The sequence below is a fragment of the Pipistrellus kuhlii genome, unplaced genomic scaffold, assembly GCF_014108245.1.
Source record: "Pipistrellus kuhlii isolate mPipKuh1 unplaced genomic scaffold, mPipKuh1.p scaffold_m20_p_1, whole genome shotgun sequence".
In the NCBI taxonomy this organism is placed as follows: domain Eukaryota; kingdom Metazoa; phylum Chordata; class Mammalia; order Chiroptera; family Vespertilionidae; genus Pipistrellus; species Pipistrellus kuhlii.
Window position 1 is genome coordinate 197,184,412 of NW_023425404.1, and position 21,152 is coordinate 197,205,563.

General features: G+C 61.2%; 2 protein-coding genes across 2 annotated transcripts; one reads left to right on the forward strand and one right to left on the reverse strand.

Moving 5' to 3' along the window:
* The first annotated feature begins 10 nt into the window (after nt 1-10).
* On the forward strand, nt 11-14,442 carry TADA2B (transcriptional adaptor 2B). The gene is made up of 2 exons (XM_036421046.2): nt 11-516; nt 11,444-14,442. The coding sequence occupies exons 1-2, from the start codon at nt 247-249 to the stop codon at nt 12,434-12,436; spliced, it is 1,263 nt and encodes a 420-aa protein (XP_036276939.1). The 5' UTR covers nt 11-246; the 3' UTR covers nt 12,437-14,442.
* A 1,005-nt stretch (nt 14,443-15,447) lies between these two features.
* GRPEL1 (GrpE like 1, mitochondrial) lies at nt 15,448-21,146 on the reverse strand. Its single transcript, XM_036421057.2, has 4 exons — nt 21,042-21,146; nt 18,976-19,138; nt 17,831-17,912; nt 15,448-16,577 (listed from the first exon to the last, which is right to left on the reverse strand). The coding sequence occupies exons 1-4, from the start codon at nt 21,140-21,142 to the stop codon at nt 16,231-16,233; spliced, it is 693 nt and encodes a 230-aa protein (XP_036276950.1). The 5' UTR covers nt 21,143-21,146; the 3' UTR covers nt 15,448-16,230.
* Nucleotides 21,147-21,152: the final 6 nt, after the last annotated feature.

Genomic DNA, 21,152 nt, shown 5'->3' on the forward strand with positions numbered 1-21,152 from the left:
CTGCGCGATGCGGCGCGCGGCGACGGCGGCGGCGGCGGCGGCCGTGCCGGGCCCGAGGGCGCCTGCGCGCTGAGGCGGGACGCGGCCCGGCTGGGGCTCCGGCGGCGCCTGGGCGGGGCGGCGCGGCGGCGGCGGGCGGCCGTTGCTGGAGCGCGGCGGCGGCGGCGGCGCGGCGGCGGCCCGGTTGGCGCCCAGGCGGCGGGCGCGGCGGCGGCGGCGGCGGCGGCGGGCGGCGGGCGGGGGAAGATGGCGGAGCTCGGTAAGAAGTACTGCGTGTACTGCCTGGCCGAGGTGAGCCCGCTGCGCTTCCGCTGCACCGAGTGCCAGGACATCGAGCTGTGCCCCGAGTGCTTCTCGGCCGGCGCCGAGATCGGCCACCACCGCCGCTACCACGGCTACCAGCTGGTGGACGGCGGGCGCTTCACGCCGTGGGGGCCCGAGGCCGAGGGCGGCTGGACCAGCCGCGAGGAGCAGCTGCTGCTGGATGCCATCGAGCAGTTCGGCTTCGGGAACTGGGTGAGCTGAGCGGCGGGCCTGCGCGGCCGGGCGGCCCGCGGGGGGGCGGCCGGGAGGTGCACCTGCTCGCCGGGCCAGGTTCGCAGGGACGCGGCGCGCAGAGAGGTTAAGCAACCTGCCCAGGGCCACACAGCCAGGAAGTGGCAGGACGGGGCTTGGGCCCGGCTCTGGCCGCAGAGCCGTCTTCCCGGCCTCCAGGAACTTCCTAGGCGGGTGCTGAGCGCAGACCTGGGCCAGGCCGGTGGGACATGAGGAGGAGCCGGTGGGCACAGGCGGCGCCGGCGGAGGGGGCAGGGTCAGCCGTGGAAGGAGCTGGCTCTGCCCGGAGAAGGTGGTGGGCAAGGCCAGGCCGCCGTCACCAGCGCCCCGGGGCCTCGCTCTCCGTGTCGGATGCGCTGAGGTTGCCCTCCCGGCCCTTCTGGCTTTGTGCCTCTCTCTGCGCCCTGTGCCCTGTGCCCCCGCCTGGCCAGGGGCCTGGATCTCCTGGGCCCCCAGCACCCAGGACGGCGTGTGGGGAGCGGTCAGGAGGAGCCGAACAAAGGAGCGTGGCTTCGGAGGCATCTGTCCCAGGGTTGTTCTCGCTCAGGTTTCGCTGAGGACTTAGGTGACAGGAAAAGGTGAGGGCTGGCCCCGATCCGTGGCGCCGGCAGGCTGGTGGGTGTGCCAGGCTCCTGGCGAGAGCCGCGCTCGTGTGGAGGGGTCTCCCGGAGCCCGTCCACCAGCGGGAGGACGCTTCCTTCTGTTAGGAAAGCCCTGGCTGTCCCGGGCCCAGACCTGCCGAGGGTAAGTGGGGCCTCCAGGCATTAGGAGAAGTAAGGGCTCCCCCAGGCCTTAATCTTTCCAGATCCCTCCACAGGCTGGGCCGCCCCCCCTCTCCTGCTGGGCTTCCCATGGAAGACACACCTCTCGCCCCGTCCCCAGGCTGTCCTGCTTGTTTCTCTTCTGTAAGGGGAGCCGGTCTTTGGGGACCAGTACCCATTCTGCACCCTGGATTCCCCCTCTTCTCCCGGCTGCTGAGGCCCCGCTCTACAAACCCCCCCAGGGCGGCATCGGGTCTGTGCGCACTCGCATTTTGTCCCACACCCTGTGCAGACGGCCCTCCAGGAACCACCGTCACCCTGGCCTGAGATGCTCCTGGTGCCCGTGAGCACACGTGGGCAGTGAGAGATGGCGAAAGGAGGCTCTGGCCTGTGCTCAAGGCTAGTAGTCACGTCCCAAGACAGGCGCTCTCCCCACTTTCCAGACGTCAGTGTCAGACGCCACCGGCCGCCGTCCTCGCCTGCTCCCCCTGGACGCCGGGGCCGAATCTCTCACCTCACTTAGCGGCTCAGGCTGCAGACCTGGAGCCGCCGCAGCCCCTCCGCCAGGTCCCAGACAGCCCGGCCCCGAGCCGCTTCTCACAGCGTGTCATCCAGGCTGAGGTTCCTCTCGCCTTCCCCATTTCTGAGCGTCCCAGGTGGTCTCCCCTGGTTTCACACAGGCCCAGAGTGCTCTTTGAAGGCATGTCACATCGGTCCCTCCAGTGGCTCCGGACTGGGGTCCGAGCTGCTACCCCCTGGTCATTTTCCATTTCTTCTGCTTAGAGGTCTCTTCTCCCAAATGATGGTTGTGACTGGTCTTCCTTATATGTCAGCGCCTCCGAGACATCCCCCCCAGGGCACACGGCTCACAGCAGCCGCTGAGCAGCTGGCTGGCCCGGGCCTGCTGGGTGCCAGGCCCTGTGCGTGCCTCCTGGGGTCTTCACCCGTGTGGCAGGTTGGAACGGGGTAGTTTGCCTTCAGAGTCGGTGCTCCTGCTGCATGTGTGCACTGCTCCCGTGCAGCATTGTGGGAAATACACGAAAAACAAGCCCAGGGCCTGAAACATTTATGGTGTTGTGGGGGGAGCATGGGCTGAAAGGGGGGCATTGGCTAAAGCAGTACTTTTCAAAGTTTAATGTGCATCCAGGTCACCTGGGGAGCTGATTAAAATGCCCTGTCTGCTTGTAGAAGAGACAGCTGGAGGAGGGTGCTGGGGCCTGGGCCGGGCTGGAGTCCTGCATGCCAGCCTTGCCTGCACAGGCCCAGGAGCACGGGACTCCGGCTGGGCTCCCCTGGGCTCCCTGCTCTGCCCTGACACTTCCTGTGTCGCCCTCAGATGTGCGGCTCCCTTCCGAGGAGATCGCAGACACGCACACGTGCTGTATCCCAGGTGCGCCGTGTTCAGCAGGTGCGGTTCTGGGCGAGGCTCCTCGTACACATTTCCACTCTGCCCCGAGCCTGGAGTGGCTCCTTAGTGTGTAGCTGACTCATCTGTACGTATAAAGGGCCAACAGGCTAAGTGCCCCTCCTACTGTCCCACCTGTCGCTCTGACCTCGCCGAGCTGAGGGACTTGGCAGCCGCGGTTCTCGGGTGATGCACCCCAGAACCCGAGAGGAGGGAGCCCGGTTCCTTCGGGGCCAGTCGGCCGTGGGTTATGTTGTGGCTGGGGCACTGTCGGCCCGAATCTGGTTACTGCACACTTGCATTTCGTCCCACAGCTTGTATGACTGCAACTTTGCTTTGGGACCCCTTAGGGCAGGCGTCTTCAAACTACGGCCCGCGGGCCACATGCGGCCCGCAGGAGTCTGATCCGGCCCGCCAGGTTTTTTGGGCAGTGAGTGCAGCCAAGGTGTTACAGTAGGAATTAGTAATTCATATAGTCCGGCCCTCCAGCTCTCTGAGGGACCGTGATCTGGCCCCCACTTTAAAAAGTTTGAGGACGCCTGCCTTAGGGGATGTGGGAGAGCTGGTTTCAGCCCGGTCCCCACAGGCCAGGCCACGGGACCCCACCTGCGGGAGGAGCCACAGACTCCACGGCAGGAGGTTGGCTCCAGGGCGTGTCCGGCTCATCTTGCCCAGTCCCGCCCTGGCGGCCACCTTCTGATTAATTTCCTTTCTTTTTTTCTTTTATTTAGTATATTTTATTGATATTTTACAGAGGGAAAGGGAGAGAGATAGAGAGCTAGAAACGTCGATGAGAGAGAAACATCGACCAGCTGCCTCTTGCACACCCCCTACTGGGGATGTGCCCGCAACCAACGTACATGCCCTTGACCGGAATCGAACCTGGGACCTTTCAGTCCGCACGCAGACTGACAGCTCTACCGCTGAGCCAAACCGGTTTCGGCTAGATTAATTTCCTTTCACCGTGCAGGAATTCGTGCACCAGGGCACTGGTTTTGAATATTTGTCCAGGATGCCCTGGCTTTTCACGTGGTAAAGCCAGGGTGTGGATGCAGGCCTGTGGGTTCCAAAGCCTGGACCTGACTGCTCGGTGTAGGAGCGTTCACTGGCACGGGCCACACAGGCTGGAGCTCGAGGTGGGACTGAAGGCGTGGCTGGCCTGGAAGGCTTTGCGGAGGAGCGGAGCGGCCCTGCTCAGCGGGCGGGTCCTGTGTGGGACAGGGCAGGTCTGGGGCGCAGGGCCGGGCTCGGGCTGATGTGGATATGGAGGAAGGCAGCGTGCCGATCGGGAACAGTGATGTAGAGGAAGGTGAGGCTGTTCATTCCGGTTTCTCAGCTGGCACGTGGCCTGTGACCTTGGGGTCATGCTGCTTTATGTGGAGTTCACGGGAGGGGCCATTGGGGAGAGGCAGAGGGCTGCCAGGAGGGAATCCGCACAGCACCAGCCCTGAAGGGGCCAGGAGGGTTCGGGAGCAGGAGGCCAGGCTCTGACCGCCTCTGCATTGGAGGCCCAGCCGCCGGGAGGCCGGAGCAGGGGGCGGGGCCGGTGAAGTGAGACCGGGGAGTGGGGCAGGAGGACAGAGGTGTGAGAACCTCAGGCAGCTAGCTGTTCCGGGCTGGGTGCGGTGCGGACCCCCGGAAACCCGGGCCTGGTGCACCCGAGCATGGACGGGAGCCCCAGTGGCTGGGAGATGAGTGGGGGTGGCCGGGGTCCTCTGCAGGTGGTGGTCAGGGTGACTGCAGGGGGGTGGTCAAGCCAGCTTCGTAGTAGATTTCGAATTTAAAGAGTGGAGTTTTCTGTCGCCTGCGCAGCCCGCGGCAGGCAGGTGCGGGGGCGCTGGCCTGAGCAGGGTGTCTGCATGGTGAGGCTGGGAGAGCCCCTGGGCGGTCCGAGCCCTGGGCTGTGGGGGTTTCACCCCAGGATGTGAGAGGAGGGCTCCCCAGCGTGATGCCAGCAGGGAGCGAGTGAGCAGTGTGGCCGGGAGGATGGCTGGGGCAGGGGTGTGTGTGAGTGGCAGAGGCCACGCTGGAGGGAGAGTCACAGGCCGGGCACTGGGCAGGAAGGGTCCTGCCGGCCTGTGCCGGGAAGGAGATTGTTGGGGTGATGGGCGAAACTCGCTGGGACGGGGTTTCGGTGCATCTTCTGAGTTTCCTGATTTTGCTCGTGATCCTGTGGTTATGTAGCTGCGTGTCCTTGTTGGTAAGAAAACCAGACAAAATCCTTTGAAGGTGATGTTGCAGCTTCACTTCACACGGTGAAAGGATGTTGTAAGTGTGGCAGCTCTCGCAGGCCGGGCAGGGCCTGCACCTGCGCCCGTGCGACAGGCTGGCTGTTGGAGGCCGCGCATGGTGTGAATAGAGCCTTTCACTGGTGGTCGGCAGTGGGCTTTCAGGGCTGGGCGAGAGCAGCTGGGAGACAGGGCGGCTCTGTGCCCTGTCCCCACACTCGGCCTGTGCTCGGCAGAAACACGGCAGAGTGAGGCACTGTGTCCCTTCCCGGCGGTGCGGTCACACTGTGAGCAGCTGTGTCCCTTCCCGGCGGTGCGGTCACACTGTGAGCAGCTGTGTCCCTTCCCGGCGGTGCGGTCACACTGTGAGCAGCTGTGTCCCTTCCCGGCGGTGCGGTCACACTGTGAGCAGCTGTGTCCCTTCCCGGCGTGCGGTCACACTGTGAGCAGCTGTGTCCCTTTCCTCGGTGGGAAGGGGAGTGTGGACAAGGGGCTGCCCTGTCCCAGGGGCTGGTTGGTGTGTGGAGGGCCAGGACAGGTAGGTAAGAGAGGGTGGGGTCCCATTTTGAAAATCCTGAGCACCAGCCCACCGGGTGGAAGAGGATTTGAAGCTGATTCACCGAGTTACCCCAAGTGCATCTGTGAGCCGGAACCAGCTCTAAGCCGGGCCTTGGACGTCGGCTCACTCCCAGCCAGGCCCCCTGGTCCCTCGCTTACAAAGGAGGCCGCTGTAGCATGAAAGCATTGGCGCCGGTCTGACTCTGCGCAGCACCCTCACCTGAGGATCTGCGATTCCCAGGGGCACCCCAGCCCCTGAATCGAATCTCTGAGGTCTGGGAACGGCAATTGTAGAAGCTTCCAGGGAGCTCTGACCCCGCTGGTCCCTGGAAGCACGACACTGCGGAGCAGGCCCCTGTGCGCTGGCCGCTCCACAGCATCGCCGGTGGTTAGGACTTGCTGTCGGGGTGGAGACGGAGGGAGAGCCTGGGGAGAGAGCAGCGTGGGAAAGAGGGTTGTGCAGGGCAGTGGCTCTGCCGGGGCAGGACGCACAACACCCTGGAGGGCTTGTGGGGCAGCGGTCTGGCAGGGCCTGGCTCGTGCATCCTCTCTCCCGGGGCTGCTGCTGCTGCTGGCTCAGGGCCCACTGCAGGGCCCGCCAGGTGGAAGGCAGCCTGCGCCTGAAGCAGTATAGTCATTTTTTACTTTTACGTGTTTTAAATCAAGTTATTTTTCATCACCAGTTATCCCTTCTCTGCCCTCTTCCATCTCCTGTTCAGTTTCATCTTTGAAGTCTGTTTTTATTGTGCTAAAGTAGATAAACAGGAAGCCACCATTGTGGCCCTGTGAGGTGCGCAGGTCCGTGGCGTTAGGTGCACTCACAGTGCGGCAGCCATCACCACGTCACCTCTGAACTGTCCTTCAGCTCCTCCCTCCCGGCCTGATTCTCGGGCCACACACACGGGCGTCACTCAGCCCTGTCTTGTGCCGGCTCATCGCACATACTCCAGGCTCACCACGTGGGTGGGTCCAGACTCTCCTTCCTTGCTGAGGTGGGTTGACCGTGCGGCCCATTCCCGCAGAGGCGGGCACTTGGGGTGCTTCCGCTTAGGCTGTTGTGAATAAAGCTCGTGAACGTAGGCGCACAGCAGGGGTGGGGGACGTCCAGCCCGCGGCTGTATACAGAAGGCCCTCGGAATCCTGTGGTCTGGCCCTGCCAGGGCATCGGGGTGAGCTAGTTACCGTGTGACAAACACCGCAGGCTGAGTCTTAAGCTGATACTGTGTTACAAACACCCAGCGCCCTGGGCAAGAAAAGGCCCACCCCGGCGGACAGCTGTCTGCTGAGCCCTGCGGCCGCTGCTTTTGGGGAACACCCGGGGGTGCGGGCCTGTGGCAGTTCTGTTGGATTTGCTGAGGACCGTGTGCTGTTTGCACAGCGAGGCTGCACCTTCCAGAGCTCCCTCCCCCAGGCAGGCACCGTGTCCTGGCCCGCACTTGGTCAGCTGGAAAGGACACCGGAGGCGTGACAGATGTGGCGTCTGTCAGCACCGCCCTGGAAGGCCTCCGGGTCTCCTGCTCGCAAAGCGAGCCTGCGAGGTGCCCAGGCCAGACAAGACGGAGCCCCGGGCCTGCGTCGCCAGCCTGTGGGACACCAAGCACTCTGGACATGAGCCAAGGGGTGAGGGTCATCTTGGCAGTGCCCCCGCCAAGGCTCCCCATCTGATGGCCTCGCAGCTGCCCAGGACCATGGCCGTCCTGAGCGGTAGTGCCTCCTCCCTCCGCCCTCATAGCTGGACCGGCCCCTCCCCCTCCTCAGGACACGCCGCCCCCCCTCAGCCCCCTCTGCACCCAGTGTGCCCTGGAGCCTGGGAGCCACAGCTCCGGGCTTCCACCCCCGATGCAGCTGCACTTAAAGGAAACCCCCACTGCCCGGCCCCCCCCCCCCAGGCCTGGCTGCAGAGCAGGGGTGGAGGAGGGCTAAAGCTGCTCGGCCTGGCTTCCCAGCCCAGACCCCCGGAGAAGGGGTGTGGGGTGGGGGTTGCTGTGCATTCAGAGTGCTCGGGGCAGAACCGATGTGAAGATAGCTGCCGCTTTGCCTGAGCGGACACCGACCTGGTCCTCTGTCCGGGCAGAAGGAGGTGCCACGGTGCCCTTGCCGGACAGCCTGGCGGGGACGGGCGTGGGCGTGTTAGTTCGGACAGAAGCAGCCCCTTGGGCCTGGCTCTGCTGGCTTCCAGCACCGGGACGTTGGTCAGACCTCCTCTTGTGTCACCAGCATTGGCGCTGATGGCGGACGGGCGTGCTCTGAGCGCTGCCCGCCTGAGGACGGCAGCAGCTACCGGCCTGGTGCCCTGGGCCTCAGCCTAGATTTAGCCTGCTGGCCTACAGGGTGTGTGGCTGTGCTGCCCCCGCGGGGGAACTGCTAGGACGAGGCAGGTGACATGGGCCTGCAGTCCCTTGGGAACCGGGCTGTCACGTGGTTTGCATTCTGCGGGACAGCCCTTTGAGGGAGCTGGCCTGCCCGTGGAGGAGCAGAGGTGACAGGAGGAAGCTGTCGCAGGTCTGAGCCCAGCTCCGGGCCGCTGACGGCTTCCGGAGGAGGGGCTGAGCTGTGGAGAAGCGGCATGGAGGGAACACAGGCCCGCCGGGCACCGGCCAGCTCACAGGCCCGCCCGCACTCCCCTCTTCACCGTCCGGAAGCGCAGCGCCTCTAATTCGGAGGCGGCGGAGGCGCAGAGCGGTGAAGTGCTGTGTCCAGTTGTCAGCTCCTGGGGGAGCCAGGCCTGGAACCCCAAAGGCGGGTCCGGAGCCTTTGCACCAGAGAGGGCTTTTCCAGCAGGGAGGGGCGGGATGGGTCTGCAAGGCCCCTGGACGGCAGGAGGAGCGCGGCTGACCCTGGCGGGGCGCACTGCCAGGCCGTCAGGTTCTGTGGGCCATTCATGCTGAGAGAAAATTGCTGAGGTTGGGTTCGCCACGAAAGGATGTTAAAAAAATTTAAAGGCCAATTAACTATCACCATGTCACAGAAAAAAAGATGGTCTTAAATACGCCCAGATAGTAAGGATGAGGCCGTCCTTTAAGTGGCCAAGTCCAGCTTTCAGGAAAGGCTGTGTCGGCCTTCCCTGTGCTTCTACATTTCACCCTGGACTGTGCCACCCCGGTGAGAGGCCTGTCGCTGAGGGAGCCACAGAGGCTGGGCCCGTGGAGTCCTGGGTGGCAGTGGCCCTGGCCAGAGCCTGGAGCAGGGAACCCTGAGCCCCCACTGATGGAGCCGCCGCCCCACACTGACGACCATTTCTCCGGACCGTTCTCGTCCTTTTCCTGGTCAGGTGCTGGGGGCCAGCATGAGGGGGCCGTGGGAGGCAGGAGGAGCCCAGGCCCCAGCACTGCTCACTTCCTCTCCTGGAGGCAGCGTCCTGGCCAGAGTCCAGGGCCGTGGACAGGAGCGCTGGCCTCGTGTGTCTCAGAGACACCGTACCCTCCCCCAGGACTTGGAGCAGTAGCACACCTATTTCCAAAGGTGGGAGTCTTCTTTTCTTTTAAGAGAACATGAAGGGAAAACAAACCTGGAACCCGTTTCCATAGGCTTTGGGCTGCGTACCCGCTGTCACTGCATGCTGGGGGGGGGGGGTCCCCCACCTCCTGACAGTGTGTTTCCTGCTTTAGTTGTACTTGAGTTGAACTTTCTCACCAAATCTCATTCCCCCAAGTAAAGTTCTGTTGCTTCTGCGTCCCCATCCATCCATCCGGATCAGACAAACACTTTGGCCTTGGCACACGTGAAGGGGAGGACCGCCCCAGGGCTCTGTGCTGTCCGGAGTGCTGCCCAGTGCGGGGACAGGACAGGTCTGTGACCACGGGGAGAAGATGGGAGCGCGTTGGGACTGTCCGCGATGGCTGCTCGCGGTGGCGGCCGAAGCTGTGCTCGTTAGCCATGTCGGACACCGCCCTCCGGTGGACCTCATGCCCTGGACCCTCAGAGCCGGCTGTCCTGGCGTTGGACGTGGGGACAGACTGGAAGATCGGTCTGTGTGCTTTCCCGTCTGACCCTTCAGGGCGTGGTGCCGGAGGGCCGCTGTCGTTCACAAGTCGCTGAGCCCTGGCTCCCATGAGGCTTAGCTGTCCCAGGCAGAGGCTGAGGCTGCCGTGATGGGAGCCTGGCTCCTGTCCCTCTGATTGTGGCTTCAGATGGAGCCTCCTCTCTGTAACCGAAAGCAGCCGAGTGTCCGCACAGCGCCCACCGCACAGTGCCCACGGCTGGCCCTGCTGCTGCCCGGCGCAGGGACCCTGGGGAGCACTTGGAGGGGACGGGTGCCCCACGGCCCACGCATCCCCGGCCCTGCGGGGGCCTGCCCTGCGCCTGCTCCCGGAGGGTCGGAGTTGATGGAAATAAATGGGAAAAGTGATCTCGGTGAGGTCAGTACCCCCTGATAGGTCAGAAGCCTCTGTTCTTTCCGGGTTTGTTTCACCCAGATGTGGTGCTTGAGCTGCTGACAGCTCCCCGAGGCAGATTGCCGATGCTGAGGTTCAGGGTGAGCGGCAGGCTCGTGGGGGGCGCAGCTGGCACTGCATTGCAGGCCTCACTGGGCCCGTGAGGGGGCGAGGCCAGGCTTGAATTCCTGACAGGCAATGAGGTTCGCCGCAGCCCAGCCCCTCCGAGCCTCCCGGAAGCGGCACCCAGCTTCCTTGCCCGGGAGGCCCTGGAAACCGTGTCCTTGATTTGCCGCGGCTGCGCCGAGGAGAAGCTGAAGGGCTGGGCTCGCCCTGCCTGTGGCCACCGCCATGCTGGGCAGTCAGAGGTGGGACGTGCCAGCCGGATCAGAGTGGCAAGGATGGGGGATATCCCGCTGTGGTTTGGTTTTTCTTTTTGGACCAAGAGCTTCCTGGGAAAATATCAGGAACAGATTTGAGGCTCCCGGTGACTTCTTAAAGAAGAAACTGCTCACCCCTAAGACCAGGACGGCTCGAGCTCAGCTCTTCCCCTTTCGCTGGCAGGTCCCGGCATCGCCATCTCGGTTCCTGTGTCGTAAGCCCGCCCTCGGCCCACAGCGCCGGTGGGAGGAGGGCCTGCAGCCGTGGGCCCTGACTTGGGCCTCAGCTCTAGGGTCTGGTCTCCTCACACAAGTCCTTCCCTCTTCGCTGTGCCCGCCTTGTCATCGGCCAGCCACATGGGCCGGCTGGTTCCCTGGGTTCCAGTGTGGCCATTGGGGTACAGAACCGCCCCAGTGTTGCGGGGTGAGCGTTGCTGGCGGAAGGCAGCGTGTCACAGGGCAGGTGGAGGCGCCGCGGAGTGGCTGCTGGGGATGAGTGCGCATGTGGGCAGTTGTTTTGAAGTGGCTTTAGCGGTTGGGTTAAGGAAGAGGTCTCTTGGCAGGAGGAAAAGGTTGAGGGAGCTGTACAATTTCCTCCCATCAATAAGCCGCCTGTGCACCTCGCCCAGGCAGTGCCTGCAGCCGCAGCCTTCCAGAGAGCTGCTGAGGATGGAGTACGGAAACCCCACCCCGTTTACCTACTCACCCACCCACTGCCCGGGGAGGGACGCGGTGTGTCAGCACAGAGGCTGGCCCTTCTGTGTCCAGAGGCAGACTCGCGTCGAATGGGGGCCCTCGTGTAATCAGGGGACCTGGGCCGTGAACTCTGGACCGTTCTGTTCTCTGGTCTGGGTGTGGAGAGGTTAGACTGGGAGGAGGCGGGGCACTCAGGTCCTCTCACAGCCTCCCACCCGAGGCAGGGTTAACAGGCAAAATGCCAGCACCAGGCGGGCCTGCTGGTCCTTTCAGGAAGCAGGCGGCCAGTGCGGATCTCAGAGGGCGGCCCGCTGAGCTGGGCGAGAGCCCGCACCTCTGGATGCGCTGTCCAGCGAAGGCGGGGACTGCTTTGGGGGGTGGTGACGGGCCAGGGCCGTCCAGGTTGCCTTGGGGAAATGCTGAGGGGATTGTGGGAACTGAGTCCGACCCTCGGCTTTGGAAATGACTCTGACCTTTGTTGTTGTAGGAAGACATGGCTGCTCACGTAGGCGCTTCCCGGACTCCCCAGGAAGTGATGGAGCATTACGTAAGCATGTACATCCACGGCAACCTGGGGAAGGCCTGCATCCCCGACACCATCCCCAACCGGGTGACCGACCACACCTGCCCCAGTGGAGGCCCCCTCTCTCCCAGCCTCACCACCCCCTTGCCTCCCTTAGACATCTCGGTGGCCGAGCAGCAGCAGCTGGGCTACATGCCGCTGCGTGACGACTACGAGGTCGAGTACGACCAGGACGCCGAGGCGCTCGTCAGCGGGCTCTCGGTCAACTACGACGACGAGGACGTGGAGATCGAGCTCAAGCGCGCGCACGTGGACATGTACGTGCGGAAGCTCCGGGAGAGGCAGCGGCGCAAGGACATCGCACGCGACTACAGCCTGGTGCCCGCCTTCCTGGGCAAGGACAAGAGGGAGCGCGAGAAGGCGGCCAAGCGCAAGATCACCAAGGAGGAGCGCGAGCTGCGGCTGAAGCTGCGGCCGCTCTACCAGTTCATGTCCTGCAAGGAGTTCGACGACCTGTTCGAGAACATGCACAAGGAGAAGATGCTGCGCGCCAAGATCCGGGAGCTGCAGCGCTACCGGCGCAACGGCATCACCAAGATGGAGGAGTCGGCCGAGTACGAGGCGGCGCGGCACAAGCGGGAGAAGCGCAAGGAGAACCGGAACTCGGCGGGCGCCAAGCGCGGGCGGGAGGACGCCAAGGACGGCGAGTTCGCCGCCATCGAGAACCTGCCGGGCTTCGAGCTGCTGTCGGACCGCGAGAAGGCGCTCTGCAGCTCCCTGAACCTGAGCCCGGCGCGCTACGTGACCGCCAAGACCATCATCATCAAAGACCACCTCCAGAAGCGCCAGGGCATCCCCTCCAAGAGCCGCCTGCCCAGCTACTTGGACAAGGTCCTCAAGAAACGGATCCTGACCTTCCTCACGGAGAGCGGGTGGATAGCCAGGGACGCCTCCTGAGGCCGGCGGAGCGGAGCGCCTGTGAGCCAGATGACTGGGGCAGGGGGAGGGGACAGCTCCGCTTTTTCCCGTTGTTTTTCAGCAAATTGAGTTCCTTTGTTTAGGGTGTAAGTTCTCGTGGTCCTCTGGAGGAAGCAAGAGTAACCATCCGAGACCAGGCAGGAGGGACTGATCAGGCACAGTGAACCTTGGTCCTAGAGCAGCGCGTTCCGAGGGCGGGGACGCGCCTGAGTGCTCAGTGAGGAGGATGTGATGGTGGGAGCGTCCGGGGAGCCCCTTCCCTGGGCTCACCTGTGCTGGCCGCCGGCTGCCAGGCCTGCCTGGTGACATGGCTGCAGCATGGGGCACTTTAGATGGCGCCGGGCAGGTGGGCAGTAAGGCCAGCGGGCAGGGTCAGGCTTCCTTGGACCGTGAGAAGAGGCTGGTAGTGAACAGACCAAATGAGCTTCCCCTTAGCTGTGGCAGTGGCAATGGCAGGGTGTGGGTTTGCAGTTCCCAGGCCCGAAACAGCCCCTTTTGCACCTCTGGGCAGCGCCCCCTAGTGTGGAGAGTGGCTGTGGGGAGCATGGCAGCCAAGACCAATGCGATGGCCAGGACTGACCCTTCCTGGGGGCAGCTGCTGGCTGCCCTTTGGACTTGCGTGCATTTTACTTGCAAAACCTTGTTTTAGGGAGTTCATGGCTGTTGTGTCCTGGTGTTAGTGTCCTCCAAGGTGTTCGTCACAGCTGCAAGTACCTTTTCACTGAAACCCTGACCAGACCAGCCTGGCTAACATCTAACCTTCAGGTGGCCTTGCGCCCTGGAGACCAGCCAGGCGCCATGGGCCGGCCCCTGTGGCCGTGGGTCCCAAGGCCCTTGTGTTGCTGCTGAGTCACTCTCTGAACCAGACTCCCCATGCTCTGCCAGCGCCTCACAGGCTTTCTCAGGGCCTCTGACATGGTACCTCCCTCCGGCACTTGGTGGCCATTTGTCTTCCAGGCTGCTCAGGGTTCTCAGGTCCAAGACCCTGCTTAGGGTCAGTGGTGACTGCAGTGATGGAGCCATGACCTCAGAATGTGTGGGCTTGACGTTACATTACAGGGAAGTTTGAAAAAGTCCCTTATCATTTCCAAGGATGACCTAATTATGGTGCCTTTCCCTTTCTTACATCTCCTGTCCCCTAGGGTCAGCTCAGCATTAACCGAACAGCTCAGTGTGTGTGTGGGCAGAGGCTCCTCGCTCTAAGCCAGGACTGCTGCTGACAAGTGTGAGCGGTGGAGATAAGGGTGAGGGTCACCTCCTCTGCCCTGCTCGTAACTGCCCTCCGTGGAGCTGGTGTTGCCGCCACTGGCATGGAGGGAGGCAGTGCTTCCTCACAGCCTCTCAGCCGGAGGCCCTTGCCCAGGGTTCCTGGACCCAGCAGCACCAGCCCCCAGGCCCGGGCCCCTGGAGGCCTTTGGCCCAGCCTCCAGGTGGCCTGGCTGTAGCTGAGCTGGTGTCACGCATGGGTTCCTGTCACATGCCTCGTATGTAGTCCTGTTTTCCTATAAGGGCTGCCGGCTTCAGTAACTGGGAGGCAGGCGCCCAATAAATAGCTGTGGCCGGTGGACAGCTGCCAAGTGAACACGTGGTGCTGGAGGTTTGAGGGTGCCTCTCTTGATGGCGTGAAGAACTTATTTAGGCTTGGCTGTTTTAAACACCATGATGAATGTATAATTTATGTTAAAGTGTTACCTTGGTTACCAGGGGAAAGGGACTTTCGGATTGGTTGCCTTTATCCCATCCACTCCCTCCCGTTGCCAGTCTTTACCCCTGCTGTGAGCGCAGAGCCTTTACATGTCTATTTAATTTCCTAAGTTAGTGACCACAATCCCAAGAATTAGGTCTTCAAAATTTAAACTCCAACCTTTGAGTCCAGTTCTGTACTCGGCTATTCGGAATCCTCTGGATGCAGCGTTCCAAGAATGCGTTAAAGCCGACCTGACCGTTTCTACTGCCCTTTACTTATTAAACAAGTTGAGAACAAACGCATGTCCCTGACTGCTTCTTGGCACCTGCTCCAAAGCCTGAGGCCACCCTCCGGGGGCAGGGGGTGTGGGAGGGGGCAGCACAGGCACTTCTGTCAGACCAGCTGCTTCAGACTCAGACTTGCTACCGTTAAGCAGGAAACCTCATGCCAGCCCTGCTCCCTGAAGGGCACCAGGAAAGGCGTGTCCACGTAGGCCGAGTGCGGCCTGGATTGTCTACACTGTACATGTCTCCAGGTTGCACTGGCCAAGCTCAGCAGCGTGGATGGCCAACCACTAATTTCTAGTGTAAATCCGGATGGCAGGTGCTCAGACGTGCTGTACGATGTTGAGGTACATTTTATCTCGCTCATTTGTACCCATTGGCCTAAGGTAAAACTGGCTCCACTGTACGTGGTTTCCCCCAAGCCTCAGGACCCTGGCCTCAGGAGGATGTGCTGGGCGTGCTGGCGCTCTCCCCGCAGGGAGCCCGTGGCTGGGGCTAGTGAGGCGCTGGGTGCCCATGTGCCTTCAGCAGCCGTGGCTCTGCAGGGAGGGGGCTGCCCTCACAGGCGTGGTCTGAAATGACTCCTGCACAGCTTCCCCGGCGAGTGCAGGAGGGGAGGGGCACTCACAGCTCAAGAAAAGTGTTTGAAATTGTATATTGAAATTTTCATCATGGGAATAGTACCTCTTCAAAATCACCAGCCCAGTAAAATTGCCCCGTTTTCCCTGCACCCTTTAGGCCAAGGCAGGGGCGGCTGTTTTCGTTCCTAACAGACACGCCGGGCCTGTGGTGAGTCCCAGGCCAGCGTCCGCAGACTGTCCTGCTGTGGGTGTGTGGTCCTGGCATGGTCCTCAGGCAGACACCATAGTCCGCCCGGAGCAGGCCAGGCCAGGCCCACGCCAGCCTGCGGTGCACGGATGGGAGCAAGCACGTGCCTGCGCGTGTGTCAGGTACACACCCCAGTCATGCTCTCCTTAGTAAGGATTGCCACCAAGGTACACAAGAGACTTATCAGAAAGTAGGAAAATAAACATCGGGCTTTAATCCTCAAATAAAATTTAAAAACTAAATGACATTTAAAATTTACCAAGCATGCAGCCCTCAGGTTTTGAGAAAGACCATCTTACTAGGGACATACCTTCAGGTCACTAGTACCTAGCTGAGTATGAGAGAAACATTTCTGCACGTACTTGAACAAAATAGGACAAGAGTAAGTGATGTCGTCAAATCCGTCTTATTCTGGGGGAGCAGGGAGAACTGTTAAGGTGCCTCCAAAGAAAAGCCAGAAGTCGGTCACGGAGCAGCTGGATGGCGATTACAGGTGGACTCACAATGTCCTCCACCAAACACGTAAGTTTTCTGAGCAAGAACCAAGGTAAGCTGCCTTTCCTGCCTGAATGAGGTGCAGAGGGCTGAGACCTGCTGACACGCACGGACAGTGAGAAGCAGAAGGCGCACAGGGCAGGCGGCGTGGCCCGCTACCCAACAGCACAATTCCCGGAGACCTTTTATTCGTTTTAAATCCTTTGGTGTCATCAGACTGAGCAGATGTAGCATTATTCACGATACCCGAGGGCCCAGTGGTGTCCTGCTCTGTAAGCATGTGAACTATCAAACGTGTATTGAAAATCAATAAACAGGCTCCCAAATTAGAGTCCAGTAACAGCTGAGCAATGGGCCCTATTTCCTGGTTAGCCGCTGGTTACTAAAGCTTTCCAACAAGGTTTGGAGTATTCACAGACGAACCAGCCCTTAAGAGTTACAGCCAGTGATTACCCACAACCCACCGAGCCTGGGGGAAGCTAGGCTTCCTTCACTACCCCGACCAGGGCGGGCCGCAGGGTGCGCCCGTGCAGCTTGTAGCCCACTTTGTTCACCAGCGCCACCGTGCCCGGCTCCCTGCCCTCCACCGGCGTGTGGAACAAGGCCTCGTGCTCATAGGGGTCGAACTTGGCGCCCAGGGGGTCCAGCCGGAGCAGGCCGTGCTTGGTGAACACCTTCTGGATCTGGACCTCGGTCATGACCAGCCCCTCATAGAGGTTCTTCAGGTGCGGGTTGTCCTCTGTGACCTCCTCCTTGGGAACGCTCTGCGTGGCCTTCTCCAGGATGTCTGCGACCTCCAGCAAGTCCTTGCAGAAGCCCTGGATGCCTGCACAGAGTCCGAGAAGAACATCTGCATTCCACCATGTCAACCGAGCGGCCACTCCAAACCAACCTCCATGGCCCGCCTGACAAATACGAACCCCAAAGCCTGTTCTGGGTTTGGACAAGAGCTACTGAGGTGTGAAGACCGGCAGCTGGAAATGTGCAGAACCACCCCCGCCCCTGCTCCAGCCCTGAGAAACTGCCTGCTCCGCAGACCGCCCCGCTCTGCCCCGCCTGGGCAGACAGCACGGCCTGGGGCACGTCACAGTGACTTAGCAGTCAGCCTCGCTGGGTCTCAGCCCTTCAGTTGTAAAGCGGGACGGTCCTGCCTCCCAGTGATGGTAGGAGGACCGATAGAGCCATGTATGCTTGAGTGCCTGGCACACTACGTGTATTCAATGTTAGTAACTTCCGGGCACTGTGGGGTAAGAGTTACCAAGACTTCGCCTTCATCTAACACACGTGTCAAACACAAGGCCCGCGGGCCAAATCCGTCCCGCCAGGCCTTGCAATGTGGCCCGCACCGCGCTGTCATCACTGCACTCCGCTGCGTTTCCATCACAATGACAGTTTATGACTGTTCAGTAAACCATTCGGCCCGCGATTTAGGCTGAATTTTAGATTTTGGCCCCTTGTCTGATTGAGTTCGACACCCCTAATCTAACAGGAGACAGAATGTTAGAAGGGTCACTCGAAATTCAAGGCAGTGTGTTACACAATGTTTGTGGTTTCAAAGAAAAGGCTCCGATGCCGACTGGAAGGCATGGCGAGCACCCAAACTGGTGCCTGCTTCCACCCAGGCCCCGCCTGCGGGAGCCAGGGCGGCCTCGGGCTAGTAAGACAGCAAGTGGGAGCCCAAGGGCCGCCGCCAGCTTTGTGATGAGTGGCAGGTCACGAAGCCTCAATGATCTCAACTGTAAAGTGGGAAGGACAGGGACATACTCAAAGGTGACAACCGACAGCCTCTGAGATCTTACGTGGTACCAACGTGGTTGCTGGTGATGCCAAGGAAACGGCACCAGAGAGGCTGACCTGCCGCGATTACCCGCGGGCCCACACCGAGGCTCCACGTGGAGCGAGGAAGCCTCCTGCTTACGACTCAAGCACCAGTCACAACTCCAAGTGTCTCCTTAAAGGGGGCAGGGGAGAGGACAGCCTGCAGCTCCCCCCGCTGACCTTGCTGTGGGAACATCCATACCACCCACCCTGCCCTCCGAACCCTATTTCCCAGGTCAGTATCACAATGGTGAAAGTTACCGTATAATTTTGCCTCCTCCACCAATTTTTGGGTCCTCTGCCGCAAGTTCTCGGTATCTGCCAAAGCTCGCTTATATTTTTCCTAAAAAATGGAAAAGGAAACTAATATGAATAAAGCATAGCACAAATTCATAGGAAAGCAAATCTGACACGACCAACCGCAAGTCAAAACACAGACAACACCTATTGTCATGTCTGAGGCTTTGGACTACAGACAGTGCAGCTTAACTCAGAAAAAGTCACCCCCGCGTCACCTTCCAGCGAGCGGGGAGTCGATGGCAAGGTGACAGATACTTATGTATCTCCACGGCCATTCTCACTCAGCGGCCCGCTGTGGGGAGAGAGAGAAAAGCGACTTTCTCAGGCCCTGACGGCCTCAGCACCCAGGAAGGACCATTCACTTCCTTAACCGAGTTCCCAACTTAGGGGCGCCCAGCAGCCTCACAGGGGCTGACCCACGGGTTCCCATAGGCCTGGCGGACACTTGCTGCGTGTAAGCATCTGAATTATGGGATCGTCCTGTCTCACCACTTGACTGTAATCTCACATTTTGCCTCAATCAATTCAATTTCTGAAGTGACTGGATTACTCTGGGGAGCCGGGTAGCCACTACAACCTGTTTCCAATCTTTGTTCAGGCAGGTCCAGTGCAATGGCCAAGAGCCAGGTCTCCAAGCTCAAACCCTGGCTCTGCACTCAGCAGCGAGGTGATCTTAGGAAGTTTACGTAACTGTCATGTGCCTCAGTTTCCTCATCTGTAAACAGGGTCTGTGAGGATCAGTATACATAAAGGCGCTGGAACAGTGTCAGCACCCACCTGTCTGGTATTGCCATTCTTAATCCTGAAGAAACGGACTATGCATCCACCTTACTGCCGAGTTCACAAACCGCTGCCTCCCCTCAGACCCAGCTCAGACAGCCATGCTGGTGTTCCTCGTCTGTAAAGACCAACTGAAATCTTAGCTCAATGCAATCTACGTAGCACGTAACGGCGAGTCTCATGGCAGAGCCAGAGCCGTGCGGGACTTGGGTTCCAGTCCCTTCTCTAGCAGGAGCATGCTGCAGGCCCCAGCCGAAGTCCTGGGACGAATTATGAACTCGCCTGGCGCTCAGCCAACCACCTTCCCTAAGAGCCTGTGGCCTTACCATCGTGTCCTTCAGCTGCTCCTCTAGCTTGGCCTTCTCCTCCGTGAGCGTCTTCTCTGCACAGGGCGCGTCCGTCTTCTGGTCCGTCTGACCCACGTCCTCTTCCAGGTTCTGGCCATTGTTCTTCTGCTTTGCAGCTGTGCACAGCAGCCGAGGCGTGGGCCTGGGGAAGCGCATGCAAGGCAGAGGTAAGGGCTTTCCATCCGAGGTAACTTCAGACTACCTGCCAGTGACTTGCTGGGGGAGAAAGGATTCTCCTTGCATATGATGTACACAAACTATTTGTAAACAGCTAGTACGAATGTGTCCCCAGGCGACCTGCCAGCTCCTCTCCTGTCCCGAGCACGTTCGTCCTCCAGGCCCCACCAGCACTGGTGGGGCGGCTATTGGCAGACGTGGGGCCCAGAGCCGACGCTGACCACCAAGGTGCTCGGGGCAGAGATCCTGCCACAGGGCACTCATGTCACGCAAAAGAGATCTATATGCACGGAACTATAATTTTGTGTCTAAAAGTGATAAAAGGGGAGGCTCTGGAAGGCTGAGCATAGGATACTTCTTAGCTTTGGAGAATGGAAAATGAAAGGCTTCATGCAGAGGGACCTGGAAGGACGGCTAAGAGTTACAGGTAAGGCCGGCCAGTGGCTCGGTGGGTTGGAGCGTCATTCCGTATGCCGACAGGTGGCAGGTTTGGTCCCGATTCCCAGCCTGGTGGGGCACTAATGGGAGGCAACCAATCGATGTTTCTCTCTCTCTCTGCCTCCCCGCAACCCCTGCCTCTTTAAAATTAACTTAGAAGTTACACATAGAGTCAGAGTGGTCTGCAGACCCACGTCAGGAAGAGGGAACTGCTTGGCCAGGACATGGGGGATGCACAGGGAAAAACAAAGAACGGACCCTGGAGGTAGAAGTGACTTAACACGATCCAGTCTGGTCCCGGAGTCCAGAAGGTTAAATAATTAAGCCCAAGGTCACAAAGCCACGAGTAAGTGACAAGTCTTAAATCCCAGATCTCGTCACCAGGACCCGCGGGTCCCATCTGAGGAGGGGCTCCGTTCCACTTTCTTCCAGAACAGAGGCAAGGCCTGGCGAACAGGAGCTGTCAGTGCGGGAAATGCCACAACCACCACTGCCCTGTGTGCCATCGGACCCACACCCTGTGTGCGTGTGGTCCGGGCGGAGAAGTGAGGGGCCCGCAGGCTGCTGGCGGGTGGAGAGCAGTACCTTCTTACTGTGTTTTTATTTCTGTGACTTAAAGAAACGAATAGTCCTAAGCTGGAGCGTGCTGCTGTGAAACCTGTTCTAGTTGTTCTGCCCTCCGCTTCCCCGCCCGGGGCGCTGCCAGCAGGAGGTGCCGAGAGGGAAACGGAGTCCCCGAGAGTCCAGCCGCCCCAAGAGATCTGAGTGCCGTTCAGCTCTCCCGGCTCCCCGGTTTGAGCCTCTTGTCACAGAAATTAATGCGACTGGCCCTGCCTTTCCGGGCAACCAATTCCGGGTACAACCTCTCCGTCAGGTGCTCCGGGCGGGCCGCTGCCGCTGTCCCGTGCCGTTTATACCATTTGCGGGCAGCAATCACGCCGCAAACCCTTTCATCACCGCAGGGCGGGAGCTCCGGGGCCCGCACTGTGAGGTCACTGCTGTCTACGCTCCAAACGCTAAGCTCACGGGGGCCGGGCTCCCCGCACTTCTGACCTCGGACTCCGGAAAGGGGAAGCGGCGCGGGAACACGGGCCGCGGAAAATGCCCGTGAACCGCTGACCCGAGCGCCGAGTCCACAAAGCTCTCCGCCCACGGGGACCGGCTCAGGGCGCGCCCGGTGCTGCCGGCGGCCCTGCCGGCCCGGCCCGCGGCTGCGGCGGCCGGTGCCGGGCGCGCGGGCTGCCACCGGCCCGGAGCCGCGTGCGTGCGCGCGGGGTCAGCGCGGGCCTCGGCACCCGGCGCGCCGTCCCTTCCACTCTCCAGGCCCGCGCGGGCGCCCGCGGCCCACGACGGCCCGTTCCCGGACCAGACTCGGCAGGACGGCACCGAGGGCCGCGCCCTCCAGCCCAGGGCAGCCGGGCGCCCCTTACCTAAGAGAGAACGCCAAAGCCGGCAGGCTGCGCCGCACCAGCCTCACGCACCGAGCCGCCATGACTGCCACCCGCGACGGCACTGCGCACGCACCGCGCATGCGCGGGGGC